At 42.2% G+C, this 23,953-nt stretch overlaps 1 protein-coding gene across 1 annotated transcript in view; it reads left to right on the top strand.

Annotated features, from left to right (window-relative positions):
- apc2 (APC regulator of WNT signaling pathway 2) overlaps positions 1 to 23,953 on the top strand; it is a 71,350-nt gene that overhangs the window by 28,557 nt on the left and 18,840 nt on the right. Inside the window, exons 4-7 of the mRNA XM_066696401.1 lie at positions 2,417 to 2,729; positions 6,375 to 6,483; positions 7,943 to 8,056; positions 10,507 to 10,593. Of these exons, the coding sequence (XP_066552498.1) occupies positions 2,417 to 2,729; positions 6,375 to 6,483; positions 7,943 to 8,056; positions 10,507 to 10,593 (623 nt within the window). The remainder of the gene's footprint in view (positions 1 to 2,416; positions 2,730 to 6,374; positions 6,484 to 7,942; positions 8,057 to 10,506; positions 10,594 to 23,953) is intronic.

Here is a 23,953-nt window from a genome sequence, read left to right as displayed (position 1 = left end):
AGTGTAGAGTAACTCCAACAACGGCTTGTGATAAGTTGTAATATGTAAGTGTTATTTCCTAATTGCTTATGCCTCAAAAGTATAGAAAATGGTTATTATTCTCCACAAACTTTGCTTTTGTGACCAAGAAAATTATATTTTGAAATTGACCTATTTCCAATGAGAAAATGGGCGAATTTGTGTCTTTTCGTTCACATAAAGTTACAATAAAACAACATATGAATCCAAATTAACATGTATTTATAAGTAATACAAAAATGACTACAAAAGATTTAGAAGTGAGTAGTTTTTCAAAATGTACGATTATACTGTACAGTATGTATATATATATGTATATATGTATATGTGTGTGTGTGTATATATATATATATATATATATATATATATATATATACATATACAGAAATGTGCAAAACTTTTAGGCAGGTATGAAAAAATGCTGAAAAAGTAAGTATGATTTCAAAAATAGACATGTTAACATTATATTCTTATTCTTATATTCTGACAATTATATTTATCAATTATCTAAATGCAAAGTGAGTGAACAGAAGAAAAATCTACGTCAATTCCATGTTGGTGTGACCACCCTTTTGCCTTCAAAACAGCATCAATTCTTCTAGGTACACTTGCACACAGTCCGGGATTTTGTAGGCATATCAGGTGTATGATTAAACAATTATACCAAACAGGTGCTAATGATCATCAATGCAATATGTAGGTTGAAACACAATCATTAACTGAAACAGAAACAGCTGTGTAGGAGGAATAAAACTGGGTGAAGAAAATCAAACTCAGCTTAGGTGAGGTTTCTGAAGACAGTTTACTGTCAAAAGTCATACACCATGGCAAGACGGAGCACAGCAACAAGACACAAGGTAGTTATACTACATCAGAAAGGTCTCTCCCAGGCAGACAGAGGTTTCCAGATGTGCTGTCCAAGCTCTTTTGAAGAAGCACAAAGAAATGGGCAACGTTGAGGACCATAGACGCAGTGGTTGACCAAGGAAACTTACTGCAGCAGATGAAAGACACATCATGCTTACTTCCCTTCGCAATTTGAAGATGTCCAGCAGTGCCTTCAGCTCAGAATTGGCAGAAAACAGTGGGACCCTGGTACACCCATCTACTGTCCGGAGAAGTCTGGTCAGAAGTTGCCTTCATGGAAGACTTGCGGCCAAAAAGCCATATCTCCGACGTGGAAACAAGGCCAAGCAACTCAACTATGCACAAAAACACAGGAACTGGGGTGCAGAAAAATAGCAGCAGGTGCTCTGGACAGAAATATTTGGCTGTAGCAGAAGGCAGTTTGTTCACCGAAGGGCTGGAGAGCGGTAAATGAATGAGTGTCTGCAGGCAACAGTGAAGCATGGTGGAGGTTCCTTGCAAGTTTCGGGCTGCATTTCTGCAAATGCAGTTGGGGATTTGGTCAGAATTAATGTTCTCCTCAATGCTGAGAAGTACAGGCAGATACTTATCCATCATGCAATACCATCAGGGAGGCATCTGATAGGCCCCAAATTTGTTCTGTAGCATGACAATGACCCCAAACATACAGTGAAAGTCAGTAAGAACTAACTTCAGTGTAAAGATGAACAAGGAGTCCTGGAAGTGATGGTATGGCCCCCACAGAGCCCTGATCTCAACATCATCGAGTCTGTCTGGGATTACATGAAGAGAGAGAAGCAACTGAGGCTGCCTAAATCCACAGAAGAACTGTGGGTATTTCTCCAAGATGTTTGGGCCAACCTACCTGCCGAGTTCCTTCAAAAACTGTGCAAGTGTACCTAGAAGAATTGAAGGCAAAGGGTGGTCACGCCAAATATTGATTTGATGTAGATTTTTCTTCTGTTCATTCACTTTGCATTTAGTTAATTGATAAATATAATCAATTAACATGTCTATTTTTGAAAGCATTTTTACTTTACAGCATTTTTTCACACCTGCCCAAAACTTTTGCACAGTACTGTGTATGTATGTCAGTGTGTGTGTGTGTGTGTGTATATATATATATATATATACACACTGATCAGCCATAACATTATGACCACTGACAGGTGGAGGGAATAACACTGATAATCTCGTTATCATGGCACCTGTGAGTGGGTGGGATATATTAGGCAGCAAGTGAACATTTTGTCCTCAAAGTTGATGTGTTAGAAGGAGGAAAAATGGGCAAACATAAGGATCTGAGCGACTTTGACAAGGGCCAAATTGTGATGGCTAGCCGACAGGGCATCTCCAAAACTGCAGCTCTTGTGGGGTGTTCCCGGTCTGCAGTGGTCAGTACCTATCAAAAGTGGCCAAGGAAGGAAAAGCGGTGAACCGGTGACAGGGCCTGATAACGCATTCAGGGATTGATCCAGGCATTCAGGGAAAAATAAAATGCTTATGGAAAATCCTACCTTATCCTTTCCAGAACTGCATATGGATTTGACAAACTATTACGAGCTGAAGTACCAGCCACACAACCTGCGAGTGGTCCAGGAGAGTCTGGGGCCTCAGGCCAGTGAAGGGGAGGATAGACTCCCCATCTCTTCCTCTGAAGTGGGGAAGCAAGGAGACAGGAGTCCTCTCCATATTGCTGCCCGACAGGGGGCTCCCCTCCTGGGTGAGGGGGCTGCACTGCACCCAGGACCCCCACACATCCTGGATGGGGGCTTGCAGAAATCGGGGGTCTGTGGGGAAGCTCGGGTCACAGCCCAGCACCTGGAGGAGCTTTTCAAAGAGAGGTGAGCTAATCAGTTAAATCCATACTTCACAACTCAGGTTTTACGTCTGTACTGACACCCCAAGGTTTTTGATTTAGCCATTTGTATTAATGAAACATGTTCCAGAGGATCCTAGCCTCGGAAGGCAGGTTGAGCCTTGTGATTATAACCTAGATCACATCATAGCCAACTGGCAGTGATCAGTCAAGGTTAGGTTCAGTCTTGCTGGATTTGCTCTTCTTGCTATAAAACAGCAAGCCCTGTGTCTTACTGGTTGCCTGAGTTATTTGTAACACACAGATCAGTTCTAGAGTTGCTTTTTGCACTTTGGTCTCGCAATGCCAAATTTTAGTGGAATTAAGCGTCACTGTCCTGAGAATGTACAATATTCATAGATGGAAGATATCAACAAAACTTGGAATACACAAATGTGGTTCTTTATCTCAAGGTTTAATTTGTCACAGGTTAAAGATAAAAAATCTCATCTGCTTAAAGGGATACTTCGGTGTTTTGTAGTTTTAACCTGATTGCTTACTCACCCAGAGTCATATGAATCCTTTTTTAATTCTGTGTGTCCAGTTTGAAGAAATTATAATGTTTCATTTTGTTAGCATAGCACAATTGCTGTGAGCTAATGGTTGCAAAATGCTGACTCTCAAAAGCCGGCTAATGATATTTATGCAATGTTCTTGTGGTAAATTAGGCACTGTTTAAAGAGCAGGCCCCTGAGCTGAGAGTTTCTATTGCTGAGAGAGTATCAAGCAATTAATTATTTTGGATCGACTACTAATGATACATTGGTAGGTCAAAAGTCTGTCTTTTGCAGGAAACTTTTTTTTTGGTTTCCAGATGCAAACACCCGATGAAAACTTCCAGTTATGTAATGGATTTGTTATATTGCTTCTGAAAGTTAGCAATTTTCATACAGACAGATTTCTTCAATTTTCTATGCTTGGAGTTTAGTTTTCCATCCCAATGTATTCCCTCAATCAATCTTTTATGAAGCTCAGTTTTATCATGATCGTCATCTCAAATGAATTAATTTGAAAGTCATATAACAAGCAAAATCAAGTAATCAACAACAAAAATCAATTAGACAAGGCTATCAAATATATAATTATAGGACCCAGCAGAAAACATTTAAGCTTGAGGCATTCAATGGAAGCATCGATCAAAGGCAAAAACAAAAATCAAAAGCAAGGTCACAGTACAATAACCACAGGAAATCTGCAGTGCTCAGAAGCAGTGAGTTGAGAAACAAATTCTGCAGTGGTAGCAGGGAGATACTTTTTTCCCCTCACTGTATTTGATACCCTGCTGATTTTGTATGTTTGCCCACTGACAAAGAAATGATCAATCTATAATTTTAATGGTAGGTGTATTTTAACAGTGAGAGACAGAATAACAACAAAAAAATCCAGAAAAACGCATAAAAAAAAAAAAAAGTTATACATTTGATTTGCATGTTAATGAGGGAAATAAGTACTTGACCCCTTCGACTTAGTACTTGGTGGCAAAACCCTTGTTGGCAATCACAGAGGTCAGACGTTTCTTGTAGTTGGCCACCAGGTTTGCACACATCTCTGGAGGGATTTTGTCCCACTCCTCTTTGCAGATCCTCTCCAAGTCATTAAGGTTTCGAGGCTGTATTTTGGCAACTCGAACCTTCAGCTCCCTCCACAGATTTTCTATGGGATTAAGGTCTGGAGACTGGCTAGGCCACTTCAGGACCTTAATGTGCTTTTTCTTGAGCCACTCTTTTGTTGCCTTGGCTGTGTGTTTTGGGTCATTGTCATGCTGGAATACCCATCCACGACCCATTTTCAATGCCCTGGCTGAGGGAAGGAGGTTCTCACCCAAGATTTGACGGTATATGGCCCCGTCCATCGTCCCTTTGATGCGGTGAAGTTGTCCTGTCCCCTTAGCAGAAAAACACCCCCAAAGCATAATGTTTCCACCTCCATGTTTGACGGTGGGGATGGTGTTCTTGGGGTCATTCCTCCTCCTCCAAACACGGCGAGTTGAGTTGATGCCAAAGAGCTCGATTTTGGTCTCATCTGACCACAACACTTTCACCCAGTTCTCCTCTGAATCATTCAGATGTTCATTGGCAAACTTCAGACGGGCCTGTACATGTGCTTTCTTGAGCAGGGGGACCTTGCGGGTGCTGTAGGATTTCAGTCCTTCACGGTGTAGTGTGTTACCAATTGTTTTCTTGGTGACTATGGTCCCAGCTGCCTTGAGATCATTAACAAGATCCTCCCGTGTAATTCTGGGCTGATTCCTCACTGTTCTCATGATCATTGAAACTCCACGAGGTGAGATCTTGCATGGAGCCCCAGACTGAGGGAGACTGACAGTTATTTTGTGTTTCTTCCATTTGCAAATAATCGCACCAACTGTTGTCACCTTCTCACCAAGCTGCTTGGTGATGGTCTTGTAGCCCATTCCAGCCTTGTGTAGGTCTACAATCTTGTCCCTGACATCCTTGGACAGCTCTTTGGTCTTGGCCATGGTGGAGAGTTTGGAATCTGATTGATTGATTGCTTCTGTGGACAGGTGTCTTTTATACAGGTAACGAGCTGAGATTAGGAGCTCTCCCTTTAAGAAATCTTGCTGATTGATATGGGATCAAATACTTATTTCCCTCATTAACATGCAAATCAATTTATAACTTTTTTGTTGTTTTTCTGTCTCTCACTGTTAAAATACACCTACCATTAAAATTATAGACTGATCATTTCTTTGTCAGTGGGCAAACGTACAAAATCAGCAGGGGATCAAATACTTTTTTCCGTCACTGTAAGGGAGATCTCAGGCCGAACAGGGAGACATGTCTTCAGTTTTAAAAGGTGCAGTAGGGGCCTTGATGAAAGTGATCGCAGCATTCCAACCCCCGACACTGTGACACAAGTTTACATTAACCTATTTTTAATCAACTTAGCTCAGTGTAAAAACTCTCCATAGCAGAGATGGAGACAATATATATGTCCCCTCAAACATAGTTTCAGTTTGATTAACATACCACAAACAGCAGATCAGACAGAGGTGTGATGATCTCTTGCCAATAACACTCCAAGCTCATTAACCTCAAGTTCTTCAAATCCAATTCTCCAGGGCTACACAATACAGCAGGTTTTCTAGGTCCACGTAAACCCACACCTGCATCAGACGAAGAAAAGGGGATTAAATTGGTTGAGTTCAGTGCATACCTAGTTCAGTGAATCAGTGAAGAACTGACGTGGTATGAAAACCAGAAATGTTCTGTTCCTTGAGGACTGGACGTGGAGGCCACCGTCGTAGACACTCGACAAACACCAGGGATCGCTGTGGCACAGAAAGGCAACGAATCTCTTAATGTCCCACACTCCCACTGAAGCATCCGGGCTATGTGATGACAGTCTGCACTATTTATGCCCTCAACTTGTTCTTCTTGTTAAGGCCTTCTTGTTAAGGATCAGTGAAAAAAAACATACATTGACATCAAATATACTAGGTTCACTAATGATTTTTCATAATAACAATACATCACAATGTATTAAACAAATGTGTAAAAACACTTATTAACAAGTCCCAATGAGGAGGTTATAGGTTTATCATGATAGTGTGCAAATGGGGGATATAATAACTGCCTACTTTGCAAATTGGATGGTGTGACTATCCCAGGACCATGCTGCTGAGCGAGATTGAGAAGGAGGAGAAGGAACGGCGATGGTACTACTCTCAGCTGCAGGGACTCTCGCAGCGGCTGGCTGAACTGCCCCGTATTGACACTGTGAGTGCACTTCTTGTACCTTAGAGGGGCTAATGGATCATGGCCATAGACCACTGTCATCCATTTAAAATAAAGGTTACTTTCCTGTACTGTCTCCTTCAGTAAGTTTTCGTGATCATGAACACAGCAAAAAAAGAAACGTCCTCTCTCTCTCAACTGCTTTTATTTTCAGCAAACTTAACGTGTAGATATTTGGATGAACATAAAAAGTTTCAACAACTAAGACATAAACTGAACAAGTTTCACATACATGTGACTAACAGAAATGGAATAATGTGTCCCTGAACAAAGGGGGGGTCAAAATCATAAGTAACAGTCAGTATCTGGTGTGGCCACCAGCTGCATTAAGTACTACAGTGCATCTCCTCCTCATGGACTGCACCAGATTTGCCAGTTCTTGCTGTGAGATGTTACCCCACTCTTCCACCAAGGCACTTGCAAGTTCACGGACATTTTAGGGGGGAATGGGCCTAGCCCTCACCCTCCGATCCAACAGGTCCCAGACGTGCTCAATGGGATTGAGATCCGGGCTCTTCGCTGGCCATGGCAGAACACTGACATTCCTGTCTTGCAGGAAATCACATCCAGTGAAGGTGGGTTTGTGCCCATAGGCGACGTTGTTGCCGGTGATTTTTTGGTAAGGACCTGCCTTACAACAGGCCTACAAGCCCTCAGTCCAGCCTCTCTCAGCCTATTGCAGACAGTCTGAGCCCTGATGGAGGGATTGTGCGTTCCTGGTGTAACTCGGGCAGTTGTTGTTGCCATCCTGTACCTGTCCCGCAGGTGTGATATTCGGATGTACTGATCCTGTGCAGCTGTTGTTACACGTGGTCTGCCACTGTGAGGACGATCAGCTGTCCTTCCTGTCTCCCTGTAGTGCTGTCTTAAGCGTCTCACAGTACGGACATTGCAATTTATTGCCCTGGCCACATCTGCAGTCCTCATGCCTCCATGTAGAATGCCTAAGGCACGTTCACGCAGATGAGCAGGGACCCTGGGCATCTTTCTTTTGGTGTTTTCAGAGTCAGTAGAAAGGACTCTTTAGTGTCTGAAGTTTTTATAACTGTGACCATAATTGCCTACCGTCTGTAAGCCGTTAGTGTCTTAACGACCGTTCCACAGGTGCATGTTCATTAATTGTTTATGGTTCATCGAACAAGCATGGAAAACATTGTTTAAACCCTTTACAATAAAGATCTGTAAAGTTATTTGGATTTTTGCAAAATTATTTTCAAAATATAGTGTCCTGAAAAAGGGACGTTTCTTTTGTTGCTGAGTACGTTTAATGTAATATGATCATGATAATATTTTAGGGTGAATTCAGAAACTGGTTTGGTTCCACTTGGGGAAACAATTTGGGACTACAGATATTGTTTGTGAGGGAGAGTTTTAAGGGTTAATAGTCACATTCATATGGTCACCCGAGCTGTACAGTCACTCTCCTCTCTCTGGCTGGCAGTTCTCGATGCAGATGGATCTGATCCGTCAGCAGCTGGAGTTTGAAGCCCAGCAGCTGCGCTCGGTCATGGAAGAGCGATTCGGGACCAGTGACGAGATGGTTCAGCGCACTCAGGTGAGAGAATCTTCTGAACAAATCCAAGCCTTTCCTCAGCAACAGTGACACAAATCTAGCCCATTGTATATAAATTGCAGCCCTGTTGAGTTTGTAGTTCTTTTGTCGTATTATCAACTGAACAAAGGCCTGGGGAGAGGGGACTGAACATTTTGACCTTGATTACTAAGCAAATGGTTAGATCAGGTGTCTCCACTCCTACTGTCCCCAACTCAAGGTTGTATAGGTTAGAGTATAGTACAGTATAGTATAGTACAGGTGAGACTGATTGGTCTGTAATTTCCTGACTCAGTTTCGTCCCCTTTCTTTGGTATGACATTTGCCATCTTCCAGTCAGTTGGCACATCCCCTGTTCTAAGTGTCATTTGGAATATTTTAGTTTGCGGCCTATAAATAATTTCCCTAATGTATTGTACTGTTGGAAATATCCCATCTGGCCCAGGTGATTTGTTTGTTTTGAATTCTGCTAGTCCCTTTAGTACCTCCTCCTCATTTATCCTTAGGGTTTGACTTTACTGATTGTTAACCTGTGGCATGTTATCAGTTTTTTTCTTTTGTAAAAACGTCTGTGAAATACTAATTTAGAACATTTGACACATCTTGTTCGTTTTCCAGGATACTTCAATTTTTGCCCTTTATCTGTTTCACTTCATACTTTATTGTCCTCTTGCTGTTGTAGTATTGAAAAAAGCTCTTTGCATTAGTTTTGGCTCCAAGAGCTATGTTTCTTGCCGTTTCCCTCTTTGCTTTCCTGATCCCTTTCTTAAGATTTCGTTGCAGTTCAACATATTCTTTCGTATTTTGTTGTCTCTATCCCTTTTGCATTTTCTTTCTCTTTTATTTTTTTTGCATACTTCTATTTAACCATTTTGGCCAATGTTTTTTCATCCTCAATTTGCTAAGTTTTGGTACAAATTTCTCCTGAGCCTCAAGTAGTATATTCTTAAAATATAACCATCCATTTTCAACTGAATCTGTATCCAGTGTGCTCCAGTCTAATTCTTCTAAGTGCCGCCTCATACCTTCAAGGTTTGCTTTTCTAAAATTGTAGATCATTGTTTTAGACTTGGTCCTTGTTTTTTGAAAGTATGCCTCAAAGCTAATCATATTGTGGTCGCAGTTTGCCATTGGTTCTCTAACTAGTGTCCCTCTGACTCTATCTTGGTCATTTGAAAAGATCAAATCAATGCATGCACTCTCTCTGGCTGGTTCCCTGACAAATTGAGTTAGAAAGCAGTCATTTGCCATCTCAACCATTTCTATTTTTGCTTCTGTAGCCCCAACTGGGCTTTCCCAGTCTATGTTTGGGAAATTGAAATGCCCATTATCCTTGCTACATGCAGTCCTGATTACAATGTACAATGCAACATCTTTCTGAATATCTGAGTTGGGTGGTCTGTAACACACTCCTACCACTAATCCTCCGGATCTTTTATTCAAAAGTTTAACCCACAAAGATTCTGTTTCGCTTCTAGGATCTAACTTGAGTTCTTAAGTTTAACCAAGTGTTAAACTTTCTAATCTCTGCCTGTCTCCCTGGCCATGCACGTAGTACTGGAAGTATTTCATAGAAAACTACTGTGGAGGTTCTGCTCTTCAGTTTCTTTCCTGACTGTTGAAATTTTTCTTTCAGAACCTCTGCCCTACCTTTTCCTATGTCATTGTTTCCAATGTGTACCATGACCAGTGGATTCCCCCCAGCTTTGGCCAGTAGCCCATCTACTAGTTTAGAGAGATCTACAACCTGAGCACCAAGCAGGCAAGATACCATGCAGGTCTCCTTATCACTAGAACACACTGTGTGATCTACAACTCTAAAAATCGAGTCTCCTACCATAACTACCTCCCTGTTCTCAGGGGGAGTGGGTACCATGGTGCTCTGCCCTCCCTTCACCCCCGGAGCCATCACTGCCCAACTCAATGTCCAGCAGTTGGAACCTGTTGGGCATTTCTAGCTCTTAGGATGTCTCTAAGGGTTGTGCATGCCCTATTCTGTGGTTACAACCTACTGTAACCCAGCAGTTCTGTACACTTTCCTGCTCTTAGGTCTCAACTCTCCTAGGTTTTGGTGTGCACACCATCTCTCTAATGGGCTGACTGACCAATAGGTAATGGATCAATCATTTGAGATTGAAGATGATGTTAAGATTGAGATTTCTCATTTAAACACAATACTTTTTGGAAAGCTGAACACTATGTTCACCCTTTTCCAAATGCTTATACATTTTCAGCTAGACATCATTTTTTGCAGGAATGTGCTTGCAGAGCAGGTAAACAAGGCATTTCAGGTTAAGAGGGCTTTGAAGAAATTAGCTTCAAATGTGTCAGATTATATGGCAGGCTGGAGAAGAGAGTGGGAATGTGGGATTTTTTTTATCAATCCACATTACTCCAAGATTCTCCTTTCCTGGCTTTCTTCATTGTAATTTGTGCTCTGGTTGTTCTTGCAGATTCGAGTGGCTCGACTGGAGCAGCTGGAGAAAGAGCTACAGGAGGCCCAAGAAACGCAAGAGAACGTCCTACAACCAGAGAGTCAGGTGAGAGCAACACAGATTCTCCATCAGTGTAGAAGAAGAGAGGAGTAGGTTATGGCAATTGGATACAACAACCAAGATAAGGGAATTATGTTACTTACATGAGGGGTCAATGTAGTGCAGGGGGGCACAACTCCTGTCTTAGAGGGCTACAACAAGCAGGCCTTATAGCCTTCTGTGATTCATCAGCACAGTTCAAACTTGGAAATCTTGTTAAATTGGTACAATGTATCCAATATTGAGCCAGACTAGGTAGTTAAGACCTCAGGTGGGAACAAAACTTAAAGACACAGGACTCCTGTATTCAAGCTGTGTAACCCATGCTGTAACGCAAGCTTTTGAACACAACTGGAGTGGATAACAGAGTAACTGACATTGGCAGGACCACAGAAACTCAGAGGGAAACTGTGTGTTGGCATAAGGTGAGGAAAAGTGATCCCAGCATACTACTCCCCTAGTTGTTGACAAAGGAAGAGCAGAACACCCTAGCACTTTACTACTGATTTGAGATTAAGCTGAATTGTCAGTTTGTGGACATAGTTTGTGATTGTCAGTTTGTGATGTCATTCCACTGTTCTGTTGTCCCAAATTTGGGACAAGATCATGTTTCTTTAGAGATATGTAATCTAGGTATTGCAATATTCAATGCTGTGCACCATCTACAGCAGGGGTGGGGAACGTCCGGCCTCCGGGCCGTATACGGCCCGTGAGGCTGTTTGCTCCGGCCCTGGAGTCCATTTGAAAAACATAATTTCTGTGACATACACTTAACACTAGGAGTGCCAAGCTTATGTATTAAACATCTCGACTGCATTTTAACTGCATAAACCCGAAAATAAATAAGTTGTAAACACATTTACGTAGAATAGCCAAAATCGGGTTATTTTCACTGGTCATTCAAATACATAATAAATAAAATATAACCTGTAATCCTGCCTGCCCTTTACAATACAGTCAGTCTGGCGCTCAAGTGGTGATCTCTACCTGTCTACAGTCTTTCATGTGCTTGAAAAACATGCATTGTACAGCATTGCAGGTGTTTTCTTACAACTGTAGTCAGATTGAGTGGATACAGTGATTACAATGCAAATAAACATGGATTGGAGACAGAGATCGAAGAGAGCTTGTTTTGGAAATGCCGTGTATATGAACATGACTGATTATGGGGCATCAGTGATACTGGGAATGACAATGATGATCCGTGGGTTTGTGCCAGTGTTGTGAAAACATTGCGAGTGAAACACCAGTAGAGTTAAAGCTTGCCATTTGGACCTGATCAATACGCGATTGCTACTGTACGTAGTACAGAGTGCAATAACACAGGCACATCACACGTAAAATATAGATTCATGGACATTACCAGCAGAGGAGCATTTATTGCAATGCTATATTTTCGTGGAGTAAAAGTGTTCACTTGGAGAGGCTGTCAAAATGCAGTGTGAGGTACGAGTTCATGCAGAGAACATGCAGAAACGTGTTCTGTGTGGACTGTCCCAATCTGTCAGGTATGCAGCCTAAATATATAGTAAATAGTTTTTTGAAATACACTGATTTTATTCACTGTAGCTTTGTATGTTGAAAACAAAGTTTACAGAGTGTTGAAAAGGTTTACTTTAGTGTAAAATTATGTTTTGATAAATGCAATAGTTATTTTTATTATTTTATAAAATATTGCTTTTGAGCATTAATCCAATATTTACGTTTACACTTGTTTCATTCTCTTATTGTATGCCGTTTTGAGCTTTTTGCTTATTGTAGTTATTTATGTTTTGACTGCAGTGTGTGCGTTTAGAAAAAAGTGATTTATTCTTGCATTAGAATGTAAGTTTCATCTGTATTAATGTTTTGATGTAGGTGTATTAATTAAGGTTGTGGTCCGTGAATATATTTGTGAACATTCGAATGGCTCTTGATAGGAAGAAGGTCCCCACCCCTGATCTACAGGGATCCAAAAAAAAAATACAAATACCAATAATCTCCATCTTTGTGTCTCTCTTGAATACAGAAATCATGCACATTTTGAATGCGTTGAATTTGCAATTAAGGATGTTTGTGTCTGAATCCTTATATCCTAGATGCCTGATGCAATCAAAACTCCCAAAGATCTTAAGTAGCCCATTTACTTATTTCTTAACATAATACAATGCTTCTAAATATTAGTGCTAGACTCGCTACACATGGCAACTCTCCATATAAAATATAAATCATTCTCACAGGATATAACAGTTCATATGTGCAATAATGTAAATCCCTTTCCCTGTCTCCTCCTCCTCTTTGTCTGGCCTTGTCTAGCTACCCTTTCTTTCCCTTTCCTTCTTACTTGTTAACAACCCCTGCACTGAATGTTTTATGGATGTGCTGAAATATTAAGGTGCTGCAGTTCCTATGGGAATTACACAGAAGACTCGAGTCAAAACTGACTCGAGCACTGACCTGTCTGTTACTGACCTTTATGAGACCACTCCAGTAATATTACACCCAGTGCTGTAGTTGAGACACCATATCTGAGTCCGAGTCAAGACCAAGACTGGGACTGTCTGAGTTCGAGTCAAGACTGAGTCCTCAACGGTCCGAGTCCAAGTCGAGACCAAGACTGGATGGGTCTGAGTCCAAGTTGAGACCTCGAGACCCACAAAAAGTTTATAAGCCAATATGTAGATAGTGTAATTGAAAATAATTACTACTTAGATCATAAGAACATAAGATCCTATCCAGTCTAGTTTTAAATGTTCCCAAATGTTCAGCTTCAACCACATTGCTGGGTAGTTTGTTCCAGATTGTGACATTAATAATAGTAAGAAACACCACCACTACATAATACTAAATTAAATATCCACATCTTTATTCCACATTCTTTAATATCTATTTGATCAAATAGATAATTATGGAAACATGGCCGTATGCAGGGTTTAAAAAATACAGAGGTCCAAAAACTAAGTTTGGGAGGGTTGGGTTGGGAGGCGAAGAATATTGATTTCCCTGATTGACATATGTGCATTTTAAGATGTTGGATAATAATAGCTTTAAAACTATGTCAGTGTGCAGTAGCACACTGCCTGTCCCTTTCTTTGTGACTCCTCACTTGTGTCTCCTGCCAAAGTGTATTAAAAATTAATTTACCCAATAATTTGAACCTATATGCTTCACTGTAATTACCAAAGAACACATTTCTCTGTGGTAATTAATTAATTAGCCTACATTGTTTGAATGAGATCAGGTCAGTTTTTGTTTGTGTTAAACAGCACAGTAACATTATGCTAATCATATTTTGGGCACAGTGGGTAGTACCTGCTCTTCCTCGCTCATCTCCATCAACTTCTCTTTTTTTTTTTCTCTCAGTCTCATCTCATTTCCCTGTTGCTTCCCTTCCCAAAGCTGAGCTTTAATTGATATAGTCTTTTCATTTTCATCTGTGTCAGTAAAGAAAGTAAACCCAGGGTAAATTGATATTTATTTGCAAATGTTACCGGCCTCTGCTAGGATAATCTTGCAATGAAAATAAAAATATATAGTAGTACCTCATAATTTTAACATACATTTCAACCCTACACAAACTGATATGAAAGAAAAGCATATCATAATATCAGTCCGTAATTGGATGGATGGAATTAATGTTAGCTGGTAGCTAGCTAGTTTACTCATGATGGACGGCAGTCACTTGAGAAGGTCAGTTATCTTTGTGTTGTATGATCTTTGCGGCACCAAAGAGTTATTATTATGCAATTATTTTAAGACTTTTAATATACACCTCGAAAAAAAATACAGAGGTTCGGACCTCAGTGTCCTCAATGGTGGATACGGCCATGTATGGAAATACCCTCCATTAAGACCGCAGTCATGCTATACTGGCAAAAATTTAAGAATGGTGTATCCACGGGGCAATCCTTATAACACACCATATAAGGACAGGTGTGCAGTCTTGGCAACAGACTGATGTCAAAAATAAACTAACTATATACACCACGAGGTACATAAGAACATAAGAAGAAAGAACATAAGAAAGTTTACAAATGAGGGGCCATTCAACACATCGTGTTTGGTGTCCATTAATAACTAAGTGATCCAAGGATACTATCCAGTATATTTTTTAATGTTCCCAAATTTTCAGCTTCAACCACATCGCTGGGGAGTTTGTTCCAGATTGTGACAATTCTCTGTGTGAAGAAGTGTCTCCTGTTTTCTGCCTTGAATGCCTTGAAGCCTAATTTCCATTTGTGTCCCCGGGTCTGTGTGTCCCTGCTGATCTGGAAAAGCTCCTCTGGTTTGATGTGGTCGATGCCTTTCATGATTTTGAAGACTTGGATCAAGTCCCCACGTAGTCTCCTCTGTTCCAGGGTGAAAAGGTTCAGTTCCCTCAGTCTCTCCGAGTAGGACATTCCCTTCAAACCTGCAATAAGTCTGGTTGCTCTCATCTGAACAGCTTTAGAGCAGCGATAGCTTTCTTGAAGTGTGGTGCCCAGAACTGTACACAGTATTCCAGATGAGCTCTAACTAGTGCATTGTACAGTCTTAACATTACTTCCCTTGTTTTAAATTCTAGACTATAGACAATATACCCTAACATTGTGATCGCCTTTTTTATTGCTTCCCCACATTGTTTGGATGGGGAAAGTGAGGAGTCCACATAGACTCCTAGGTCTTTCTCATGCATTACTTCATCTAGTTCTATTCCTCCCATAGTGTAATTATAGTGGACATTTTTGTTACCTGCATGTAATACCTTGCACTTGTCCACATTGAATTTCATCTGCCAGGTGTCGGCCCACATCTGAATATTATCTAAGTCCCTTTGAATAACCTGTGCTGCTGAGACGGTATCTGCTGAGCCACCTATTTTAGTATCATCTGCAAATTTGACAAGTTTGCTAACTGGACCAGAGTCCAGATCATTAATATAGATTAGAAAAATCAAAGGCCCTAGTACTGATACCTGTGGAACTCCACTAACAACCTCACTCTCCATCCCATCAGTACCACGCACGTGCAATGCGATATGAGCGTGCAGCGAGTGCTCCTTTCAGCACGGGTACTGAAAGAACACCAGCAGCCGAAGTGCACCGAACAAAAGCACTGCACACTACAAGCGGACTGTACAGGCCTAGTCACACCACGTGTGGGGGGTGGGGGGGACCTGGGGACACTGGGTGCCATGCTGTTCGGAATCCGGAGGGCCCATGGTATATAAATCACCAGCTGAAGTGGGGCTTAACATGCAAGGACCACTATCACGGATGAGTGAGCACAGCAGAGTTCAATGCATAAAACTGGAAGAGTGAGACCTCCTAGCCGTGGGCTGTAGTGCAGGCACAAGCCGGCGGAGGAGCCCCTGTCACAGGCGAGGTCTCTTACGACAGACCGAGGCTTAGGCCGGGCGGCCAGATACGGCTATTACTGCTGCTGCTTGTGCTCTCGCTGTGAAGGAAAAAGTCAAGCTTCTGTGGTCGGCGCATCCAGGGGCTGTCTGAACACCACGGCCATGGGGGTCCTCAGCTCCCCCCCAGGACCGTACAGTAGTCACGGAGGATGTGCCCTCGCTGTCCACACTGCCAACAGATGCGGGTGTCGTGTTTCTTCGGTGCCGGTGTGGTGTCCTCCATCACTGGCGGTTGTTGCCGGGTTGCGGGGGCCTGGATGCAGCGAGTGTTGAGGCAGAGTGGTGGCGTAGCTGTGGTGCCGTAGCAGCGGTGGGATGTGGTGATTGATCCCCCATGATAACCTCCACAAGCGTGGCCTGGTTAAGCGCAGCATAGAGTGTTAAGGGGGGTGGCCAGGCGAAGCTGCCAGAGGGAACTTGTTGTGTGCCCGGCGGGTTAAATGGCGAATGTCGTTGATGTACTGGCCTGGTTCTCAGGGGCCGTGTGAGCGTGTAGACCAGCGTTGACGCAGATGAAGAGCGGGTTCCCCCCCCCAAAGCGGTAAGTTAAAGCCTGACTGACTGCCTCATAATCAAAGTGTTTGTCATCACCAATATCCAATAATATCTGCAGGGCCTCCCCCTCTAATGCTGCCGAAAGCTGGGTAGCTTTTTGTTCCGGACTCCAGGCATTGACTGAAGCCACCATTTAGAATTTGGCTATGTAGGCCTCCCAAGAGGCTTTCCCATCATAATGCCCCGCTTTCAGCTCCTTCCAGCCGGCTGGCAGTGTAGTGTAGCCTGGTGATGGGGCCTGCGGTGTAGGCCACGGTGCTGGAGTTTCAGCGCCGTCTCATGCAGCTGTGGCCAGGGTGTTTTAATCTCCCTGCCGCTATCGGAGGCTTATCAACCCCCCTTCCCCGCTAACATACATAAACATTGCTGTGCAGTCTCGCTATTCACAGGCTCGGTTTCTAACAGCAGTTGTATCAGCGCAAATTTGGGTAGGCTTAGTCTATTGACCAGCTGTAAGAGCTGCATATCGGCAGTCAATGCACTCTGTTTTGCTTTGGCCAAAAGCATTCCCTTGTGGGCTTACTGGCTGACACGTCTTCCACACAGGCCACGTTGTCTTCCTGCTCATGTTGCGGCCCAAGATGGCCGCGCTTCCGGTCATCCACTTCTGCTGGTGGCAACACGATTGGCCTGAGACCATCTTGTGCCTCCTGGCCAGTCTCCTCTCTCCACCGTTGCACCATGTGTTGCTGCACCTCTCTTTTCTTCCCTACTTCTCGCTGGATCTCCTCCAATATTTTACTCACGCTCTCATCTGCCGGGTGACTCCTTGGTGTGGATCGCAGCAGCTGCTCCTTCCTGGTCGATGGCGCGGCCATTCTTCCTTTGTCCCACACGTGTGTTTAGAATCTGTATTTCTGACACCAAATGTAACGGCCTCAACTTTTGAGGTACAATAGAAACGATGGTTTCCAAAATAAAACTGAGACTTTATTGAACAGCGAAAGAGGTACATCCACTTTCCCCTTTTCACGTTGGCTCTCAATCCAACAATCCTAGAGGTCTTTTTCCAATACTCAGCTCTCCTGCCACTCGCCGTGTGGCTACTGCTCACTGCTGGCTATTATACCCCCCCGAGCCACGTGACTCCCACCCGTTAACATCCCTCCCTAAGCCAAAATAACAACAGTCCATTAATCACATCTAACAAGCACAGAGCACAGTAACAAAGATCTTCTATCAATATAGTCAACTCCGCCTATTTAACAATGGAACTTACCTGAAAAGGTGCATTTATGGGAGTAACAACGAGTTCTGGTGGAGCTTTTCTCCCTGGCTGTGTCCAAAACCACATACTACATACTACACACTAAAGTTACACCGAAGTATGTACTGCGGAAGTATGTACTTTAAGATTGTAGATTAACAGAACGCACACATTTGGATGCACTAATTATGTAATAAAATCGCGCCGTGTTGAACTTTCCTTTCGCGATTTAATGATGACTTCCTGTAAACAAAAGACACTGTGGTAAATTTTAACTTTCTCACGACTATTTATTTACACTCATATAAATCATTCTTAACATATCTATCCTATCTGAACAGTTTTTGCTACTTACAATTGAACACAGAGTTGTCTGCCAATTTCTCGGACATGAAATGACTGCATCAGACACGCTCCCTTATCTGCCTTACGGGACTGAAAAGTGTCCAGTGCTCCCATACTTCGTTTTTGAAACCGAAGAAGTATCTATCCGGGTACTTTTCACATACTATTATATTCATACTGTGTATTTGGATGTACTACTATTGGTGGCATACTGTTTTGGCATACTATTTAGTACGCTAGTATGTGGTTTTGGATGCAGACCAAATCTATATAATGGGAAACCTGCGTCATTTCATATTCAAAGCTTTCTTTAAAAAAAAAAAAGCCAAACAATTGTATTTTTTAACATGATGTACCTGGATTGTATTACATACACCCGTTCTTAACACATACTGGGGGTTGAACGACCACAGATTTTTTGAAGTCGATAGTTATGTGATTTAAAGTCAAGTCAACGTTGATTAATTGCTGATGACATCATTAATAAAAACACAAGAGATGGGAATGCTTGCAACATGCCACAATTTGCAATTTGGCCAAACGGCGAAATTTGTCATGGTTGCAGGCCCACCACTGCAGGGTAGAAATATGTGGTGTTGTTAATAAATATTCACTGACTTCTTCGGCTGCTGTGGAGTGGTATCCCATTTTCCTCCCACTGTGATAGTGTGGCCCAAAAAGCTGCTCAAGCTTGCTGAAGTCGGGCCTTTTTCCCAGTTACTGGCTCACCTTCGTTATCAACTGTGTCCTCGCTGTGTACATCCTCACCTAGGATGAAAATTATTTAGGCTATAAATTCAACACATCTGCGCGTATTATAACAACAACAACAGATCAGCATTTTAAATCAATTATGCTAGCGCAGTTTCATTCAGCGGACCCACCTTTTGCTGCAAGCGGCTCTCCCTAATCCTGGAGCAGGCTGTTCAGGTGGGTGTGGGCGGCCTCTCTTTTACTCTCTGGGCTGAAATGAAGATGTTTGAACTGGGGTTCAAGCATACAGGCCACAGTGGGGATGGATTCTGTCAGATCGTTGAACTCCAGTTTGAAACGTGTTTCCAACTGCCGTCGAACCATATTCTTAACGTACAGCTGTCAGGTCAGATGCTTCGTCACACAGAGTTGTGCTGATCATGTTGAAAATGACTGGAAAGATGAAAGACAGTACCACATGCAACTCACCACACATTATTTTAGTGGCCTTGGCCAAAGGTTGCAGCACTGGAATCAGCTGTTCCAGCAGCTCCCACTGTGAAGCTCTCATGGCGAGTGACTTTTGGATGGCTGGTTTGGTGACTGTTTCATCTGCGATCACAGATTACACCGTGATCCTTTGCTCGAACAGCCGCTGGAGCATTACAAATGTGGAATTCCATCTGACCCTACAGTCAGTCTGGAGTTTGTTGGCTCTTATGCCAAGTTGTTCCTGCCATTTCTTCAGGGCACAAGTGGCCAACGCTGAGTGGCGAAAGTGGCTGACAACTCTCCTTGCTGCATCAATAGCCTTTGCAACGTCAGGTAAGACTAAGCCAGTCTTTATTGCTAGCTGTAAGTGTGCCCGGTGAACCCCAGATCTTTGGGAAACATTTCACATGGCTCCATGGCTAAGTTCATGTTACTGGCATTATCGTGGACTGTGCAAAACACCAGTATGCCCCATTCCTTAATTATCTCAGACAGACGGTCAGCAATGTTGACTGCAGTATGTCTCTCTGGCATCATAAATGTACACAGCACTCGGGCCTTCAGCTTCCATGTATCGGTGATGTAGTGAGATGTTACCGTAATGTACGGCTCCATGGTGGAGGATGTCTACAAGTCAGTTGTTAGCGACACACTCTGACCTCTCATCTCCTTCACAATATTTTCATGCAGGCTGTCGTACTGGTGTTTGATAGTGTTCCACAGTGTGTTGTAAGATGGGACATCGTAGCCAGGTTAAAAAAAGTGCAGTATTTCTCTAAAACCTTCTACGTGCACTGCAGCTAAAGGTCAAATGTCTTTAACAATTAAATTCACCAGCAAATTGGTGATTTGCTGCCGTCTTTTCTCTGTCACTTTGGTGAAGTCGCTAATTGACTAATGTCGAGATGATTTGCATCATTCCTCACCTAGTGTTAGCGGATCCCTTTCAGATGAGTGTGCATTGCACTTGTACATATTTTGCAAGTGACAGTTGTACAGGCTTCATCTTTAGTGAAGTATTTCCACACACTTGATGTACCACTGCTGCTTTGCTGCAATGACCCACCGGGCTCCTCACCTGTTGTCTTCTGGCCATGTTGTTATTGTCAAAATCACATGATCAGCAACTAGTCAATGTCAAACTTAAAGCGTCATGGCAGAGCATTAAAGTTGATTGATTTGCATGTTAATGAGGGAAATAAGTCTTTGATCCCCTGTCAATCAGCAAGATTTCTTAAAGGGAGAGCTCCTAATCTCAGCTCGTTACCTGTATAAAAGACACCTGTCCACAGAAGCAATCAATCAATCAGATTCCAAACTCTCCACCATGGCCAAGACCAAAGAGCTGTCCAAGGATGTCGGGGACAAGATTGTAGACCTACACAAGGCTGGAATGGGCTACAAAACCATCATCAAGCAGCTTGGTGAGAAGGTGACAACAGTTGGTGCGATTATTCGCAAATGGAAGAAACACAAAATAACTGTCGGTCTCCCGCGGTCTGGGGCTCCATGCAAGATCTCACCTCGTGGAGTTTCAATGATCATGAGAATGGTGAGGAATCAGCCCAGAACTACACGGCAGGATCTTGTTAATGATCTCAAGGCAGCTGGGACCATAGTCACCAAGAAAACAATTGGTAACACACTACGCCCGTGAAGGACCGAAATCCTGCAGCGCCCTCAAGGTCCCCCTGCTCAAGAAAGCACATGTACAGGCCCGTCTGAAGTTTGCCAATGAACATCTGAATGATTCAGAGAACTGGGTGAAAGTGTTGTGGTCAGATGAGACCAAAATCGAGCTCTTTGGCATCAACTCAACTCGCCCTGTTTGGAGGAGGAGGAATGACCCCAAGAACACCATCCCCACCGTCAAACATGGAGGTGGAAACATTATGCTTTGGGGGTGTTTTTCTGCTAAGGGGACAGGACACCTGTACCGCATCAAAGGGACGATGGACGGGGCCATATACCGTCAAATCTTGGGTGAGAACCTCCTTCCCTCAGCCAGGGCATTGAAAATGGGTCGTGGATGGGTATTCCAGCATAACAATGACCCAAAACACACAGCCAAGGCAACAAAGGAGTGGCTCAAGAAGAAGCACATTAAGGTCCTGAAGTGGCCTAGCCAATCTCCAGACCTTAATCCCATAGAAAATCTGTGGAGGGAGCTGAAGGTTCGAGTTGCCAAACATCAGCCTTGAAACCTTAATGACTTGGAGAGGATCTGCAAAGAGGAGTGGGACAAAATCCCTCCAGAGATGTGTGCAAACCTGGTGGCCAACTACAAGAAACGTCTGACCTCTGTGATTGCCAACAAGGGTTTTGCCACCAAGTACTAAGTCGAAGGGGTCAAATACTTATTTCCCTCATTAACATGCAAATCAATTTATAACTTTTTTAAATGCGTTTTTCTGGATTTTTTTGTTGTTATTCTGTCTCTCACTGTTAAAATACACCTACCATTAAAATTATAGACTGATCATTTCTTTGTCAGTGGGCAAACATACAAAATCAGCAGGGGATCAAATACTTTTTTCCCTCACTGTACAAGTTATTATTTGAACCAGCAATGTTTTCACCTGGCATGACAAGAACACTTTATCGTCGAAGTGCTGTCTCTAGTAGCCGGCTCATGAATATTCATATGGAAGATCTTTGACAGTAAGGTAGAGAGCAATGTTGACCAATGACATGGACCTGTAAGGCTAGAATACGCCCCAAGCAGAAACAGGGCGTGATTTTGGCATAACTGCGTTAGAAACTAAAAAATGACGCACTGTAGATCAGACCTAACTACGCAATACCCACACTGTAGAAATGTAACTCAGTGTGCAGACAACATTGAACTGTGTGTTAATGTAACTCACTGCAGCACTGTAACTCAGTGTGCAGACATAACGCAGACATATTGGCAAGTATTAATACCCGGATGCCGGGGGGCAATTGGCTGTGAGGGCAGGGTCTTGCACGTGCACGTCAGTGATATTAGGTAAAGTCTTAAACATAAGAGAATTAAGATGATTAAAAATAATACAGTAATATCAGAGACGTGTGTGGTCTGCAGAGGAATCGCTTGCCTTCTGTCCAAAAAAATGGACGATACGGCTGCTGATTCCTGTACTGTGTGACTGTGACAGCATGCTTCTGTAACATCTTAACAATATGTATTAATAATATGTGTAATGTACTTTGACTTTGCGTAGTTAGTCAATGATAATTATATTGTTTTCAGTGTAACTACGAATTTCATGTTTACAGAAGTGCCAAATTTAGTTAAAAAGTGATCTAGACTAGAAGGAGTGGAGGGCTGGGAAAGTATTACAAAATAAAATGGAGCATGAAGGTAACTCTACTATGGCTGTTATTCTTTATTTTCTAGTTCAAAGCACAGTTTGGTTTTCATTCTGAGATACTGAATTTTTATAGCACAGCAGTGTCTGTCTTTGTACAAGGCCCCATTCTAACAGAAAGACTAGTAATAGAGCAGCGGTTCTCTACACAAGTTACGTAGCAGGAACTTAGAAGCACTGGATGTATTTTGCATTAATTAACTGTATTATCGTTTTATTTTAAAATTATAACCTGCTTTTCTATTAGTTGTATATATTGTGTAAAAGTATAACATATAGAGAGGCTTTGTATTGCTGCAGGTACAGGAAATTAAATTGCATGAAATATTGACTGATCCTGTTCTGCGGTCTCGGCCGAGACATTGAGTCCTCAGGTGGTGAGTCTGATTCCAAGACCAAGTCCAGACAGGGTTGAGTCCGAGACGAGACTGAGACCATTCAAATCCGGTCTCGATACCGGTCTCGAGTACTACAGCTCTGACACACCCATGGATGAGAAAAAGGCCCATAACATAGACTGTATTATAGTAACAGTTGTACTAGGAACTTCAGTTTGGACAATCTAGAATATACTATATACCAATGGTTCTCAAACCTCTCCTGGAGTACCACCTACCCTGCTGCTCAATTACTTAATTGAACCCTTAATTGAACTAATAATTTCCTAAATCAGAGCATTTTGATTATTTTTAACTGTAGGGGTTTTAAAAATTGTATTTGAAAATATTAAGGAACCAACTTTTAATCAGTTACACAATGTAAGGAGTCAAATGTAATCAAATTACTTCAATTAAGGGTTAAATTAAGTAATGGAGAGCTCAGTTGGAACAAAAAACAGCAGGGTAGGAGGTACTCCAGGACAGGCTTGAGAACCACTGCTATATACATTTTATTTAGTATTTTGCATTTTTAATCATTCAAAGTGTTAGGTTATATATTGAGCAAAGCCTGAGTTATGTTTTATAATATTAATCATCATAATTATTTTATGTTGAGCATCATAAAGCAGCGACCAAAGGACGAGTACAGTATACAACACAGAACATACAAATTTCACTTAAAATAAGTGATAGTAAAAGTATGGTTATTTCAGAATAAACCTGAATATTTTCTGTTTTAGTGTAACTATTAAAGGTTTCATTTCACTTAAAAAACAATATACTGTATGTAGAAAATATCCAAAACCTCAAAGTTAAAAAGGGAAGAAATCTTTTGCAAAAAAATAGCAGGATCCAAGTATTGTAATGTGTTAATGTATTATATTCACTGCTGGGTTGTAGCACTGCAATGCTTGTGTAACAGAGTATCTGAGGGTGTACATGGTGTTTCTAAAATCTACCACCATTT

This window comes from Amia ocellicauda, chromosome 22 (genome assembly GCF_036373705.1).
Source record: "Amia ocellicauda isolate fAmiCal2 chromosome 22, fAmiCal2.hap1, whole genome shotgun sequence".
NCBI lineage: Eukaryota > Metazoa > Chordata > Actinopteri > Amiiformes > Amiidae > Amia > Amia ocellicauda.
This window is presented reverse-complemented; position numbering and strand designations above follow the sequence as displayed.